Source organism: Aedes albopictus, chromosome 1, assembly GCF_035046485.1.
Source record: "Aedes albopictus strain Foshan chromosome 1, AalbF5, whole genome shotgun sequence".
In the NCBI taxonomy this organism is placed as follows: Eukaryota; Metazoa; Arthropoda; class Insecta; order Diptera; family Culicidae; genus Aedes; species Aedes albopictus.
Genome location: NC_085136.1, coordinates 295,898,959 through 295,916,734, shown reverse-complemented (window position 1 = coordinate 295,916,734; position 17,776 = coordinate 295,898,959). Strand labels below are relative to the sequence as shown.

General features: G+C 40.5%; 1 protein-coding gene across 2 annotated transcripts in view; it reads right to left on the bottom strand.

Annotated features, from left to right (window-relative positions):
- LOC109414761 (neuropeptide F receptor-like) overlaps positions 1-17,776 on the bottom strand; it is a 115,354-nt gene that overhangs the window by 23,640 nt on the left and 73,938 nt on the right. The window contains exons 2-4 of one of the 2 annotated variants that reach the window (XR_009996570.1): positions 12,625-13,166; positions 3,540-3,709; positions 2,205-3,122 (exon numbers count right to left, since the gene is read on the bottom strand). Coding sequence is in view for 1 of the 2 variants with exons in the window: in XM_062847028.1 (XP_062703012.1) it covers positions 2,406-3,122; positions 3,540-3,709; positions 12,625-12,883 (1,146 nt within the window). In the remaining variant the exon portion in view is untranslated. The remainder of the gene's footprint in view (positions 1-2,204; positions 3,123-3,539; positions 3,710-12,624; positions 13,167-17,776) is intronic. The other variant, XM_062847028.1, reaches the window with a different exon arrangement.

The following is a 17,776-nucleotide window of genomic DNA, read 5'->3' as shown; positions in this document are numbered from 1 at the left end:
AGCAAACAATCGACCACCCGCTTAATATTTACTGCAAACGACGCGACAAAATATGCAATCTAACACGCTATTATTCGCTTCACTCGGAAAGCAAACAATCGATCACCCACATCAGGTGGTCACTTAATATTTCGAATCAAACCGCGGAAGCTAGTCGCCAATATTTAACTGTAAATGACACGACCGAACATGCAAGCTGACGCACTATTGTTCACTTCATATGAGAAGCAAACAACTGATCACCCACGTCAGGTGATCGTTCAGTGTTGCTACAAAAGACGCGACACAACGAAATGCTCATTTCCGAATAGGGAAAAAGAAAAATCGAACGACCGAAGCAAAAGCGCGCGACACCGGCACCCGGACGAAATCCCATCACACGAGCGCGCGAAACTTTGCTGCTTCCGAACTACCGCACACTACTGACTGCTTGGCGTCCCGTCGTCGGAACCCCGCAGAGGGAAGAGGAAAAAAAAAACCGCAAAAATCTAGCAAAGCGAGCGCGCGAAACTTTGCTGCTGCCGAACTACCGCACACTACTGACTGCTTGGCGTCCCGTCGTCGGAGCCCCGCAGAGAGAAGGGGAAAGAAAATTGCAAAAATCTAGCAAAGCGAGCGCGCGAAACTTTGCTGCTGCCGAACTACCGCACACTACTGACTGCTTGGCGTCCCGTCGTCGGAGCCCCGCAGAGAGAAGGGGAAAGAAAATTGCAAAAATCTAGCAAAGCGAGCGCGCGAAACTTTGCTGCTGCCGAACTACCGCACACTACTGACTGCTTGGCGTCCCGTCGTCGGAGCCCCGCAGAGGGAAGAGGAAAAAAAACGCAAAAATCTAGCAAAGCGAGCGCGCGAAACTTTGCTGCTGCCGAACTACCGCACACTACTGACTGCTTCGACTAACTGTGGAAGTGCTCAAAGAACACAAAGTTGAAGTGAGACAGACCAAGTTCCAGTGAGAACGTAGAGCCATAAAGAAGAAGAAGAACAGACGGCCGGCAAACTCCCTCAATCGTGATCATCATCAAACAGAAAGCATCGATGAATTAACATAGGTAACTCCATGGATAGCTCCAAATTATCTCAGCACACATAAAGCATGACAAGAGAATGTGATCTAATGGAAGGAAAGTTTTGACTAGAGCAATATGCAGACATTTTATGAAATGGTGGATGACAGTCAGCGTTATACTGCAATACTGCAATCTTATGTGCTTAAAGCCAGGATAGGTATTTATGGCGAAAAAATCACCAGTAGACCAGGTGATTCACAAAAAGGGTTAAGGACAAACATCTTGAAATCCCGCCTCAATAGTGCATCCGAACTTCAAACGCACAAATCTCAAGAAGTAAGCTTCAAACAACAGTGTATTTCATTATTCTGTTCTTGCTCACTTGTAATAAGCTTAAAATAAGAAGATCAGGTGCACTGGTTTTGTTTACAACGAGATTTGTGCGCTCGAAATCGTGAGTAGGTGCCAAAGTCGGCCATTTTGGCAGCCATGTTGGGATTCGAACAAGTCTGTCCTTAAGCAAGCCATTAGGGGGCATCCATTTAGTACGTCACGCAAAATTTGGGAATTTTAGACCCCCTCTCCCCCCCTTCGTAGGGGTTTTCCAATACCTAATACAGTGCTTGTTCGAAACCCTCCCCCCTATGAGCGTGACGTACTTTATGTATGCCCCCTTAGAGGAAAATCAGAATTGTACTGTTACAACCAAAACTTGATTAAACCTTATTACAAATCAAAACTTGATTTCTGCAAAGCGCATTTTCTAGGATGATACTGGGCATTGAAAATTGGCAGACTATAAAAAGCAACGTAATGTTGAATTCTACTTGTGGCAGAGAGTTTGTATTATTTAGGAAATTTTAGGCAAAGCAAAAACATTGATGAGACAGAAAACATCTCAAAATTAGAACATTTCTAACAGCCGGTTGTAATTCAGATTCCGAATATGTTTTGCTCAAACAACAGCTTCATCCAATGTTCAAATTTTGAGTTGCAACGACAAAAGCAGAGCGCTACGAGAGAGACAAAGGTGTTCTCAGCAAATGATGTTGACAATAGATGTGCATCAATGATGTAGCACCATCATTTACCAAGTGGTATCAGTGATCAGTGGTGTGTGCGGCGTGTGATCGTGTAAGGCAAGGGAACTTAGATCATCTAGAATAGTGTTTCATATGTTTGTTTGTAGCACACCTTGGTCCAACTGGTAGCTGGGTAGTAGCGGTAGTAACTGTAGTTGCAGTGCTAGCAGAACTTCTAACAATTGGGGACAAACGTATGTGTGCACGCACTCTACTACTCGACCAATCACGGCATGAGCTCGGTGAGCTCGGTTTGATCACCCGAGTCTACTACGGTTGAGGTTGTGGTCGTTTGTCGACACAAGACGCCCACCTGCGTTACTTCCGGAGCGGCTCCCGTAGTTCGAATCTTTCGCGAGATGGTTTTGCCTCCGCCGGCCCCGTTCGCAACGAGTGTGCTAGACTCCTTTCGGCAGAGGATTTCGTTAAACTCCTTACGAAAGTTATCGTTGAGCCAACCGTAGAGCAGCGGATTGGAACAGGCCGAGCTCATGCCCATCATGTGGCAGATGGCGTACGCCACCATGATCTCCTGGGTGATCCCACTGAGGTACAGGTCGGCGAACAGGTTGAACAGGTTCAATGGAAGCCACGAGATTCCGAAGATTAAGGCTATACTTATCAGTAAGTAGTTGGTTCGTTGCATCCGCCGACCTCGTTCCCGTTCCCGAACGGGTTGTGAGTCCTTCGAGTTGACGTTGGTGCTCACGGTGGTGGTAGTCACCACCAGACGGTGCTTTAGCTTGAGATAAATTCGTAGATAAGCTATCGACACTATCAGAATTGGCAGGAGATACTGGACGCACAGCGTGAACACCGAATAGTACACCCGACCGCGTGCCATCGGCCAGTCTTCGATGCAGTACGAGATGTACTCGATCCCGAGGCTGGCCAAGTTGACGTCATAGTGAATGAGCCGCCTGGTGATGAACATCGGCGAGGCCAGCACCAGTGAGAATATCCAGATGCCTGTTAGTATCACAATGGCACCCATCCGCTGGAGACTGTCACGTGTGGGGTAGACAATTACCTGTGGGAAAAAAGATTAATGGAGAAAGGTTACAACACACACGAATGAAGTAAAAGGTGCTTGCACATTCATCGACTGATTTGCGTACATTTGAAAAATCACGTCTCTGTGAACCCATTTGGCCAGTCTCAACCACATCAATCGTAAAGGTGACCCCAAAACCCAAAAAACTCTAGCTAGAACATGCTACTACTCTCACCTTTTACGGCAAGCGTGTTTCTACCACCATCGAATCGATCGTCGTAACAAATCCCAAACCCACAGCTCCATGCTGAGAACACGCGGGAACCCAGCAGCAACAGGCAATAACTAAACTAATAAATTTTGGTTGGCGCCCTCTCTTCCACCTACAACTGCTCTGTTCTACCCCCGTCGCGTCATCCACTTGTTGTGTGGTATATGTATGTAGGAACTTACTTGATACCGGTCCAGGGCGATGGCCGTGATGGAGATGGTCGACACGAAGATGCTGGTGGCCTGAAGGGTGCCAATCGATTTGCACAGGAACGGCAACCGACCCATGGGCCAATATTTGGTGAGAATTTCCACCAGCGTCAGCGGCATCGTAACCAGGCACAGCAGTAAATCTGGAACACGGCAAAATGGGAAAATGGGAGAATGAGTACATTTTGTGCGGGAGAAAGCATATGCGGAGAGTGAAATTCTCGATCGAAACTGTTTAACAAAATGCTTGTCATATCATCACATTCGCTGGTAATTGTTCTGAGAACAGAAATCAATTACTTTTTTGGGTGAGGCGGAAAAATGCGGGAGACGATGGCTGATTAATATGACAAACGATGGCATCTCCAAGTATGAATATAAAAGCGCAACACTTTATTTACGCATCAATTAAAGTGGAAGGGAAAAAGCGCTGGAAAACTTCGCAACCAATTTAAGCTGGTTGACTGCTTTCGTCACTTCGACTAAATGCAGCCATAATCTCAAAGCCAGACGATAGGTGAGAATATGCGCTATAAATAATAATGGATGTAAGCGCTCAAGCCTAAGCATTTGACCTACAGATGAATATTTAACACCGGTCATTACAACTCTTGTTAAGGTAAACAAACGTCCATTTCCCGGAGAAGCGCCAGATCTCTTTGAAGAGTTCATGTAGTGACGGCTATTTGTAGGTACAATTGCTAAGCACTAAATAGCAACCAACAGCGCACCTACCAAGAAAGTATCAAGGTGGGAGCTCACTTGAACCCATCATATGGTTCCCCGAGCAGAAGGGAATACCTTACAAACACCCTGCAAAGCAAGGTTGCAACCATTCATTTGTAAAGATTTACATTCATTTGCTATTATCTCAGTTCAGAAGCATGCTATCGAAAAACAATGTGTGGATGAATTTAACCTTGTAGTTTTATCTGAAAGTTTGCCGAATAACATTGGGGTCGCACACGCATTCCAAAATCGTGAGCGAGCTGTGAAGGCAACTTTCCACAGCGTGAATGAAATTTACATTCACCGCGTGGAGAGTTGCCTTCACAGCTCGCTCGCGACTTTGGTATACGTTTGCGGCCCCAATGTTATTCGGCAAACTTTCAGATAAAACTACAAGGTTAAATTCATCCACACATTGTTTTTCGATAGCATGCTTCTGAACTGAGATAATAGCAAATGAATGTAAATTTTTGCAAATGAATGGTTGCAACCTTGCTGCAAAGAGCAACCAAATGATCTGATACCAAGAATTGTTATTGCCATGTTATTCTACGAAATATTTTAGGAACATCACATTAACAATTGGAGGTACACAGTTAAAAAAAACCTGTAAAACAATGACGAATCAAATGTAACAAAATCACCCCGCCATATATGATGATGGAAATGTTTGTGCGATCTTAAAATTACATTGCAGATATCTGTCAAAAAATATAAAGTAAACTTGTGCTCCGAGCGAGAATCGAACTTAGATCTTTGGGTTGTGAGTAGCACGCCCGGGCACTCTCGGCTATCGCAGCTTGTTGAATAGCAGACAATCAAAGTTAAACTGCTTCAACCATAACGAACGAATTGCCGACCTACTTCGGCTGCTTGCAGAGAGTATACTGAGAGAGACAACGGTGAAAACCGTCATAGCTACGAGCAGTCGTTCGATTAGCAGATGACGGAGAGTGGCTGGCATGATTTATAGCAGATTCATCTAAATTTCAAGTGAATATGCTTTAAAATCTGTAAAGAAGTCGTCTGACCAGCAGCCAGCGGGAAGCTCGGCTGACGTTGAATGCTTATGATCTACAAATTTCTGCCGTAATTTGTTTTACTGTGTATTTGAGCAGAGTTTGGTATTGGTGTACTGTTTGTTGAATGTTGATTTAGCAGTGAAATTATCTGACAAACAGTTCTGCTATTACATGATGGAGCCATCGAAAAATGTTCAATTTAATAGGAATCAATGATATTACGTTGTTGTTCAATACACACTTAGAAAATTGTACCGAACTCGGCTGAATTTGAACTGAGTTTTCATCTGCTGAACGCTCGGTTGGCAGTTTGGATGAATATAGACTAACCGAGAATTCGGAAAACATTGGTTTCTACACAGAAAGAAATCATGAAAATTAAACAACACGTAAACTAAGGATCGACTGAAAATTATAGCAGAAACTTGAAAATTACAGCCATTTGCCGTGAGATGATATTGTGGATTTAGCGGCTACTTGTATTCCATCGGTTACTTATGTAGCCGTTCCATAGTAGCCTGAACAGAGTTCAGATTTTCTTATTGGAATGAATTTCGGATTTCAAGAAGTTCAGGTCTGCTGTAGAAGTTTAGTTCCTTCGATTGTAAATAATTTATTAGTCATGCATGATAATGTTTTTTGAATATGCTTCCGAATGCCAACTTCGTGTGGAGCCTCGTAGCCGTGCGGTTAGGGTCACCAAGCTTCTAATCGCACCATGCTATGGGGTGAGGGTTCGATTCCCGCTCCGGGCGATGAAACTTTTCGTGAGAATAGTTTCTTCTCCGTATCCACACTGGTGCATGCTTCGTGTGTCCCTTTTCTAGTGTTAAGTTTCATTAAGTCTGTACAGCCTCTGGCTGAAGAACGGTGTCCGCGGCTTTTCAAATAAAGTAGTTTGTTTGCGGGTATTTTTTGTTACACCAACGAACCTAACCTCAAAATGACTGACAATTCTCAGGTCATTTTGACAGATGTAACATGAGCATGAAAAGGACGGCAACAAGATCGATAAAGTAGAATATATTATCCGTCTTTTTCGTGCATATGTGTGGTCTGTCAAAATAACCTGAGAAGTGTCAAACATTTTCATGGCTAGCTTTGTTGGTGTAATGAAGAATAGGAGATAGCTCGCCCAGTTTTAGATGTTGCTGCGGGTTTGAACTTGAATACAAACAATCTGAAAAAAAGTGGTTAAACACACATTGTTTACCACATGCGCAGTAATAAGCAAATAGTAAGAGTATTTACCACGATCTATAAGGCGGATTTCGCTTTATTCCGCCAACAGCAGCGTTAAAATTTATTAATCAAAAGATTTAATATACACAAAACATCTAAAATATAAACTTTTTACTGTAACTGATCAGCATCGACAAATGTCTCCGCAAACATGGCCGACCAAATGTTAAGCTCATAGTGACGGTGAACCGAGTTTTCCCGGTATATGCCAACCGAAGTCATTTATTTCTGACACATCCGTCTTATCCGGTAGATTTGACATATTAATTCGTCATTTAAATGTCATTTTCAACGAACACTCGGCTTCAAACAACAGAATTTCATAAATATACCGATCTACAACCGATGGAATTCGTTTAAAAATCAAACCGAGTTCGGTAATATAAACTAAGTGTCTACCTTTTGGATAGCAAAAAGAGGTCTGGGACTATTCCCAAGCAACCAAAAGTTCGGATAAAATAGCATGTTTGGGCTTAATCAGCTATTCGAAGGAATATGAATAGCATTCTATTCAGTTCACTTTTTAAGTAATTAACCGAACTTAAGTTCACAAAAAGTACACATGTGTCGCTTAAAAGAACGCTATTCAGCTTAAAAATAAGCTTCGAAAAAAAAAATGAAAACAAATGCGCTTAGTCCTCAAAAGTAATTTATTATTATGAGACATAAGTATATGTGTAATCCAAATTGACTAATACCTTGAAATAATTTTTGATGATTTTTACTTACTGAGAATAGAACTCGGGTTCTCCTCGTTGAAAGCCGGCGCCTAACCACTACTCCATGTATGTGTTGTTAGGCACCGCGGGATTTTAATCAATGTGCTGATATCATTTAGTAGAGCTCAATCAGGTTTGCGTGTGCTCTGAACCTGAAGCCGAAGGCTCGAAAGAAGTTTACGTGGAACTTCTTGTGAACTTACACAGTTTGACATTTTCAGTTTGTTTTGGTTCGTAATTGAAACAAGTGCATAGCAATAAATTAGTGCCAGTGCCAATCATTCAGAAAAGTTCATAAGTTTTCAGTGACAACGATCGCGTCGATTACCGGCGCGCTGGTGCGACAAGTGAGACGGGGTTGAAACATCCAGCAAAGCTGGAAGACTTTTATCCGCAGCCGAAAAAAACTCCGGCGGAATCCTGGGCAGAACAGTTTTCCGCTGCGGGGGCAGCCTTTGAGCCACGCAATACGGGTACTTTGGGTTGATTACAAGTAAGTACGTTGAAATATTATAGTGAAACAAAGTGTACTTGTGAAATTAACACAAGCTGTGGCTGCTGCGCTCGATTTCCGAGTGATTTAATTAAATGGGTACTTCTCCCCGGCCCCGCTGTCGCCGAAGTTCAAATGAAGTTCAGTTTTGGTACGGTTAATATTTATCCGAACTTTGAGTAGTAAGTTCAAAACAAGTCCGAAACAAGTTCGGAACGGAACATTTCAAGTTGTTGGCACGAAAAAGTTCAACATGAGTTCGGTTAATATTTGATTGAACTCGGTTTTAAAGTTCAACATAAGTTCTTTCTGAAACTTTATTCGACTTCAAAGTCGTTTTGAAGAGATGTCAAAAGCTTGTACATGTACTTCCAAGTTCATAACTAATACATAAGGATCTTTTTGGAGATTTAAAATCAAAGAAACTTGAATAGAACCAAACTTAAACTTCTGAGTTCGTTCTTCAAGTGGTATCCGTACTTTTGGTTGCTTTGGTTTGGGCTGGGCGATCCATTTTTAGATATGCATTAAGGTGAAGCTCCCTATAGATCACAACAATGATGTTGTTTGCCGCTCTAATCACCCTCCCAACCACCCACTCAAACAAGATAAACTTAGCGGCGCACAGTGTAGTTCACCTTGTCTAAAAAAGGAAAGAAAAAGTCTACCAAACTAAATTTTAACGATTAGTTATTAGTATTTTTCATGTTGGAATTTTGACATACATTTGCTCAATTTTGCAGGCTCACTGGCACGAAATAATGTTCTCGAAAATATGTTCAAATATTTATAAATACTTCTTGTTGTCCAGATTTGAATACACTTATCGCACTGTGCGCTGTTTTATTTACGTTTTTTTGCCTTTTTTCTCATGCGCTCCTTTCGAATCGTTCTACCGTGATACGGGGTGATATTAACCGATTCAAAAACTGATGCATAAACAGCAAACAAACTGCACTGTCGCGCTTTGACATCGCATTGGTGTGAATTTTGAACATTATCTCCCAAAAATATGCAATAGTTGTGTAGAAATTATGTTTTCTTTGAAAACGTGGACTAAGAACGCTGAACAACAACACTCAGTTTTACGGTGCGTTTTCGAGTTGAAGCGAGTTGTATTTCTTACCGCGATCGAAATTGATTCGGTTTTCGGCCACAAAAGTGGGAAATTCGCGAATTTTCGGCGATAAACGGTTGATTAAATGAAAAAGGGAGCCGTTTTCGCTATACCATTAAATTTTGACGTTGCTGTGTAGTTCAGGTATTGAAATTAACCGTGATTTAAAAAAAATCTCAACGCGCTCGTCAATGAAAATAGTGTTTTGGATGCTACATTTTAGCACGAATCTGTGAAATTAGTGAGTTTATTGACTAGAAAAAACATTTTATGGATAGAAAATTGAATAATCTATCACAAGTAGCCACCTCGGTGCATTTTATGCAGGTAAGTCAGCTTTATTTTGGTGATTTGTTCGTCAACCTCCGTACTAGTCGAAGGTTTGGGCTAGGGGAAGTAGGAGGAAGGGAGCAAGTCGGTGCCATACTGCCGACCATTTTTTATCTCTAGCAACCTCGTCCTTAATGATTGAAACAGCAATACTTGTTATTTTCCATATGTTATTCATCCAAAATTAAAGTATTTGGATTTGTTATTTTGCCACCAATTACCTCCTAATGAAGGGCACATCAAGGTATGATAGTATTTAATAATAAAACCTTGAAATGTCATGCAGTGGATATTCTTTTTTGCTCGGGTCACAGTAGTATATGAATTAAATAAGTGTCACGTTCCATTCCGATGACGCACCTTGTCTTAAAGCTGCCAATTGAGACGAAAATATTCGGCACCGAGTCCTTCCGAGAAGTTGTTCCTTTTAGTGTTTAACTTGTATACTCAGTTTCCTCAACACGACTCCCACCAAGAACCGGTCCTTATACCAGCAGTAGGAACAACGCCACGATATGGAAAACTTTCCGCCCGTGTGACCTTACACGTTATTTTCTATGGCGCCAACGGAGCAAGGGACTCTCTGGCAGGGAGGAAATGATGCTGAATATTTGTTTTCCATGTCGGCCATCCATAAAAACTCGTTTGCTTGATTGTTGCGGTAATGAAAAGGAACTGCAACGATTGCTGCCATGTGTTGAACAATCTTTCCAGGGTTATTTGTGCTTTTGTTTCCAATTTCTTGCATGTGGTACTCAAAGTTGAGCGCATTTTAATGAATCATTGAATGGAAATCAATCTTAACATATATTTATGGTACAAGTAATGGTGCAAAATATATGTTTGCAGGCTAACATATGAAAAGGCCGTAACGCCCACTTTGAATTTCTACTTCTCCTGTCCCTCCTAGATGCATCCCCAATCATTTATGAAATCTATTATCAGTAAGTTAAGTCTTAGTAAGTCTAGTTAAGGTACCCAAAAAAGGCGACCTGACTGTATGCGATAACTGGCAGGGCATCAAGTTGCTGTTCATCGTTGTCAAAGTTCTTTGCAAAGTGATCCTTAACCGGATACAGGAGAAAATTGACGCATCTTTCCGACGGCAGCAAGCATGTTTCCGTGCTTTCAACCGTCTCAATCACGAAAATATGTGGGGAGCCCTCAGGCGTAAGGCTGTCCTTGAGACAATCATTGGCCTCATTGAAGCACAGAACGAGGCATTTTAAAAAGACGCGGACACCGTCTTCAGCCAGAGGCTGTACAGACTGAATGAAACTAAGTTAACGCGTTGCAGAATTTCTCTCTTACTAGGAGTTTTCATTCTACTAGTTTCTGATATTCTAGACAACGAAGAAAAAAGTAACAATAATTGGTAGATGTACTCGTCATTTTTAGGCTGAAACTTTTTCTGGAGGCAGAGAACTGACTCAAAAGAAGCTATTACTCTATGGGTTTTGCCTCACATTACGAATTCAACGTGAGTGGGGAAAAGGTGAGAGGAATGCGACTCCTTGAAATTCAACGCCATTTGAAAATAAAAACGGTACATAATTCAACGATTATCCAATATGTAACTTTAATAATAAACAAGGACGTTGCGTAAGGACACTTCAAAAGTAGAATAAACGTTCAGTTTTAGATTAAAGAAAGGGGAATGTGGTGACAAATACTTTATCAATAACCATTATACGATACACACGTGCACCTGCGTAGTGGGCCGACAGCAAGCATACGCTCCGCAGCGCCGCGCAATTTTGATCAGTCTTCTAAGGACTGTATCGGAAATTAACTATAAATGTTCAAAATGCTCTATCTCGAAGCATGGTTGATCTTTTCATTCCGGTTCTTCTATCAAATCTTCATAATATAGTTAAGTTTAAAACAACCTGAAGAAATGAGGAAAATGTATAGTTATTTAAAATATGATTGAATAAGTGAAGGATGCAAAATAACAATCTGTACAAAATGTTATATTAAAGAAACTTTTTATGTTTAAATAATTTGTAGAGAAAAAAAGTTGTACGAAGAAAAATTTGGAAAATAGCAATTATTATTAGCAATGTGTATATAACATATCACTCAATACCGACTTTTTAAATCCTTATTTTCGATAGAAAACCCCCCATCATTTAGAAAATGGTACATCCCGAAAAACACCTACTTTTTGGTCGAACGTTGACGCTCAGTTTTAAATATTTTAAGAGGTTATAAAATTCCGTTCTCTGGTAAAACTACCTGTTCAATAAATTTAAATACATGCCCAGTTGAAAAAAGTTGCGAATTTTCAAATTTATGAATTTTTTATTTGCGAAACTGTTTTTTGGAGACGCATAAAAAAACGTTGCCTATTCTCATTTTTAAAAATTGCGCAAAATTGCGGGGGATTATTTTTTTTTTTTGAAAAAAAAAATGTTTTCCTATATCATTTGCATTCCGGGAAAGAATATGTTTGCGCAAAAATGGGAAAAAATGTAATATTTTCCTACAGTTTTTGCAATTCCAAATTTTTATAGGAGGAGTACACAGTTTTAAAAACATATGTGTAATCTTTGATATGAAAGTTCAAGTTAAATGATTTTTTATAGAAAATCAGAACTGCCATTCTTTTTTTTCAAAAATTTATATATGGGATGTATTTTCGACTTTTTCGCTCTGCCGGTATAAAAGTTTAATTCGCTTGTGTTTTCTTGTCCAGTTTTTTTTTCTTATTCTCTGTTTTGTCCTCTTTGTGTTACCAAGCTGTTCCTGGCCATCCGGAAGACCAAGTCCCACAACAAGTTGGTACCAATACGACAAGGCACCGAATACGCTATCAAGATGCGATTCATCCCCGGATGAGCTGCAGTGAAACCTTTGGCCCAATCCTTACCCTGTCCATCCCTCAAAATGTGACCTTCTCAGCTCGAGCTGCCACGAGTACCCTGGCTTCCACCCATTACTAACAGATATCATCAAAAAGTTATTACTCTGTATAATGTATACTATTAAGTACAAATAAAGATCTTCGGCTCCGCAAAGCGTTATACGCGATTGAGCCCCAAATAAATGAACTAGATAAAAAAAGAGATACCGACTAAACTTGTGCAAGAGGAACTGCTTCGATGAAGTGCATGTCGAAGAATCGTTTGTAAAAAAAATTTCAATGTTCATTAAAATATATCCATATGCACAGGATAACATTTTCCGGCCTCATGATGTAATCAAGATTCACTTGCCAAACCTTGCTTAATGAAATTTCGATAACATCGCTCGTCGAATTTCATTTCATCTCAAACAACCGAAAGCAAACCCAAACACTACGTGTGTTATTCAATCTTCCGAGTACATAATGTCAGCTTTGAAAGCTGAGCTTTGCCTCGTGAAGCTCCCCTGTCAGAAAAACGAACGCGGGCCCACCACCTACCCGAAACGGCCAAATTAACGATGAACATGTTGCGCGCTGTTCGCATCTGCGGTTTCCGGGCCACGGCCATCACCACCAAACTGTTGCCGGTGGCGCCGAATATGATCAGTATGCTGTACAGGACAATCAATATGTGATAGGCAGGCTCGCCGACCTTCCTGTTGTTGCTGTACTCTTCGATGAGCCCCTGCCGGATGGTGCTGGTGCTGAGCGTTACATTATCAAAGCTGATGTTCAGCCTGGTCAGGACCACGTCCATGGCTGGCGGGCCACCCTTGGACTTTGGCCGATTGGTTAACTGGTGGGGGGGGGGGGGGGGGGGCAGTCGAACTTATCTGGCTTCTGCAGCCACGCGTGGAACTTTTTCGATTCACTTGTTTCTTCTGGGATTTTTTTTTCTTCTCAGCACATCACACACAAACAACACACGAGATGATTGAAATTTTCATTTCATGCTCTCCGTACATGGTGGATGGGATTGAATATGTTTTTCTATTTTCGACACATGTTATAATCGATGACAACCGGATTTGTTGATTTTTCTGTGGAAGAGAAAGAGGAAATCACTTTAAAGCTGATGTGTGGTTGTTTTAAAAATTGTGATTATTCATAACCATTCAATCAATCAGAAACGGAATTGACGGAAACAAAAACGGAAAAAAAAAACTCAAAAGAATTGATGCCTTCGAAAGACCATCACGATTAACCCGGGCATGTAGTTGAAGACTGAATGTTATTTGTAACTGCTGGACGCTTTCTGGACCACTACGTAGGAACAGTAGTGGAAAACAATTACTCCCGGAAAAAGCTCAGTAACCTCAGTAACCTGAGACCTCTCGAGCTGTGTCTCACGGATAGCATGCAACTCGAAGGGACTTTGCAAATGTTATCGGTAAAGCTTTTCAGGAGGTCACATGCTCTCGGATAGTTAGTAATTTTGTACATATTTGCACCAATATGTGCCTCTACAGGGCATGAAACATTTTGCATTGAAAGGTGGTGCGTTAACACCCATGATCAGTACCATCACGCTCGTGTCGTGAACAACAAGCGAGGTTTTGTAATTCGCAGTGTTCAAATCCACAGTGGTACCGCGATAGGCCAAAAATCGAAAAATTGGTTTTCTAGTTCATGCGTTTGTATAATTTTTATAAATCAATGATGTTCCCAAGAATGCAGAAAAGCCCTTTTTTATGTAAGTTACTGTTGCATATTTTGTTTGAGAGCGTACTGTTATGCAGGTATCAGTAGGTCGGCTCCAGAGGCACGTTCTCCTTCATTTGGTAAATTTATGCCATCAATACATACTGCACTGCAATTTGACATTCTCAAGATTTGTCGAAAAACTACATGACTTTTGAGATGTACACCACGTCCTCGTATAACAAAACCAAGTGGATTTTCAAATGGTTTTCAACGCAGAGAATCAGAATGTATGATTATCTTTCAAATTCAAAGCACTAAGAAGTGGAACTATTTAGATGTTTTTGAACCAATGCGGGTGTGAGTAATAGACACATATTTTTACCTATATAATATACAGGGTGCGTGCGATAATTTTGCAATAACCTTCAAACAAAGATATTTCATCAATGGGTTGCGATAAAAATATAAATCCAACAACATCAAATACATCCCATTCCTAGTGAACTGTGAAAACATAAAACCTTTAATAATTAAAAAAGTGACGATGTGGGAAGGTATTTGCACATCATATGTTTTACACTAGCGCGCAAGAGTATTTCGGGTTTTACTGTTTGTTGTGTGAATAAGATGAAATCAGTAAAACGCATTATGTAAAAGCCCGACAATGATGCACATGATGTAAATATGCAGATATGATCCAAGAACTATTATTAAATTACTTTTGAAATGGTTATTTTAGCATACATCATTGTGCGAAACGCAGGCCCATGAATCGTATGACATATAACTGTGTAAATCATTATATTTAAGGTTTTAAAATTTCCTTTTACGTACGTAATGTAAAATTATCCCGAATATTTGTTTGAATTTTTTTTAATTGAAGAAGTAATTGATTCTGTAATTGCACTATTGCACTATTGTTTCAGAATTATTACTATTCGGTATTAAATACTGTAGTTATACATATTAAATCGATTTGTGATGATTTTTCTGTGTTTCGACAATGGAAACTACCATATTTCTGAGGAAAAATCTCTAGTTTTATATTTTTTTTATTGCAGCAGAAATAAAACCTACTAATAAAATCACAATTAAAATGCTAATACTGATACTATTCACTAGAATCTATTGTGATATTGTCATAATAATTCAAAATATTTGATTATTGATTTCTGCAAAATAAAGCTTTTAAATGTTATTTTCATTATCATAAAAAAAAATGTTCAAAGTTAATATTTTTCAAGTTGTGTTCACGAAAACGTACAGGAATATTTTTTTTAGTCCAAACGTGCTATTTTTGATAACTTATAATAAATCTGATCTTCAAAAAACGAAGAAAATGATTTATGACCGCTTCCCTGAACAAATAAAACCACTGTGCAATCATAAGTTGAAACCTTTCGTAGGATTAGAAGCAAAGGGGTGTAAGTAACAAAATCCCACTTTCAAGTAAATAAAGTTTTAAGTTTTACACTAATTTTTCATCCCATACAAAATGTATGAAGTTTCTAAATGGGCCCAATTGTCTCCATTTATTGTAATTTTTCTAAAAATTATAAAAATAGTAGGGGTATTCACTAAACAGATTAAATAACTGTGTAAGCCATGATTATCTGATTATTGAAATGTTTCATGAAATTGTGAAAGAAATAATCAAAGTATGCCTTGGTGATTGCGACGTTCAATCAGTTTAATCAGTTTACGCTTTTCAGTGAATCCCCTAAATCTTAAAAAAGCTCGTGAAAGTTTGAAATCTGAAGAATTTCTTGATATACTCAGCTTAAAATCGACAAAATGGTCACTTACACCCCTTTGCATCTGGGCCCCTCAATTAGAATGCACTCAATACTTATTGTTATTGGGCAAATTGAGAAATAAATTTGTGAAAAAAAATGCGTTCTGGTGGGATTTGAACCCCCGACTCCGTATTCCCTAGACCGGCGCTTTAACCAATTAAGACACACAACTATCAAAAACGAAGTGTTCATCGTATGAGCTCGGAGCCTTTTTTTTTTTTTACTTAATCGTTTATTAAAGGCTCATGCGCCATCGGGCATAACGGAGCCGAATTCATTATGAAACATTTTTACAATTTCATGTTTGTGTCTTATTCACTAGGTTAGCTTTGGGGAACCGTAAAACTCGCGGTTTGGTCGAGGTTAGAGGGAACAATAGTTTTTAAGGAAGGGATGGGATAATAGGGCTTTTCGTTGACTCTCTGCAGCATGGCGTGACATATTTGCTGCTGGTCAAGCGTAGAGTGGACAAACAACCTGTAACGATACAAACAAACGGTTTTCGAAGGGAGACGAGGTGGACAAGTGGAACAACAAGACGGGGATATCAAACGAAGACTTCAGCTTGTTTCAAGAAGTCGTACACAAGCTTCATGTACTCAAGATCAAGTTTACCCAACACATCTCTAATGTCTTCCTTTTCTGGTTTCCCTCGGGCCCTGAGGGATGCACATAAATCGGATCTGGCAATACCGTATTCGGGGCATTCCCACACTACATGGTTGATATCTTGATAGCCTGCACCACAGCTACAGCGATTGCTATCTGTGAGCCCTATTCGATAGAAGTGCGAGCCCAGAGAATAGTGATTGGACATAAGTCGACACATTATCTTGATAAAATCTCGACCCACGTCCAACCCCTTGAACCACGCCGTCTTCGATACCTGTGGGAGAATTGAATGAAACCACCTGCCCAATTCTCCTGCATCCCATTTTTGTTGCCAACTGACCAAGGCATGCTGACGAGCAATCGAAAAAAATTCATTGAAGGCGATATGACGGCTATAAATATCGCCTTCCATAGCGCCCACCTTGGCGAGCGAGTCCGCTTTCTCATTGCCCGGAATCGAGCAATGCGAAGGGACCCAGACCAGGGTGATATTATATGCTTGATTCGATAAAGCACTCAGAAATGATCGTATTTCGCTTAGGAAATACGTGGAGTGCTTTACCGGCCTTATTGAGCGAATAGCCTCAATTGAACTGAGACTATCCGTAAAAATGAAATATTTATCAGAGGGAAGAGAGGCGATTCGCTCTAATGCGTAGTGTATAGCCGCCAATTCTGCGACATATACTGAGCAAGGACTTTGAAGTTTATAGGCGGCGCTATGAAGCTCATTAAATACACCAAATCCAGTGGAATCATTTGTTTTTGACCCGTCAGTGAAAAACCTTCTGTCGCAACTGATATGACCGAACTTGCTTGCAAAAATTTTTGGAATGTGCTCCGATTAGAGCAGATCTGGAATTCCACGGATTTCTTGCAACATGGACAGATCAAAAACTATAGTGGAATTGGAGAAGTCTTGGAAGCAATCACGGTTGAGAACATTCGAAGAAGGGTTAACCTCCAGAGTCATGTACGAGTAGTACACTGTCATAAACTTTGTTTGATGAAATCGTTCGATTAGCTTTTCAAAATTTTCAATTACCAATGGATTCAGCACCTCACAGCGGATGAGGAACCTTAACGACAATTCCACGAAACGATCTGATAAAGGGAGTACTGCTGCTAGTACCTCCAAACTCATTGTGTGCGTCGAGTTCATGCAGCCTAACGCGATCCGAAGACAACGATACTGAATACGCTCTAGCTTCAGGATGTGTGTTTTCGCGGCGGACTGAAAGCAAAAGCTACCGTATTCGAGAACCGACAGTATCGTTGTCCGATAAAGCTTTATCAGATCTTCCGGGTGGGCTCCCCACCATGTTCCGGTGAGTGTACGCATGAAGTTGATTCGTTGTTGGCACTTCTGATACAGATAATTAATGTGCTTTCCCCAGGTGCCTTTAGAGTCGAACCAGACCCCTAGATACATATGTGAAAGAGCTTGAGTGAGTTCCTTACCCAAAAATTGAAGCTCTAGATCGGCTGGATCACGCTTCCTAGAAAAGACAACTAACTCAGTTTTCTCCGGAGAGAATTCGATACCCAGCTTTACAGCCCAAGCAGACAAATTGTCCAGAGTATCTTGCAATGGTCCT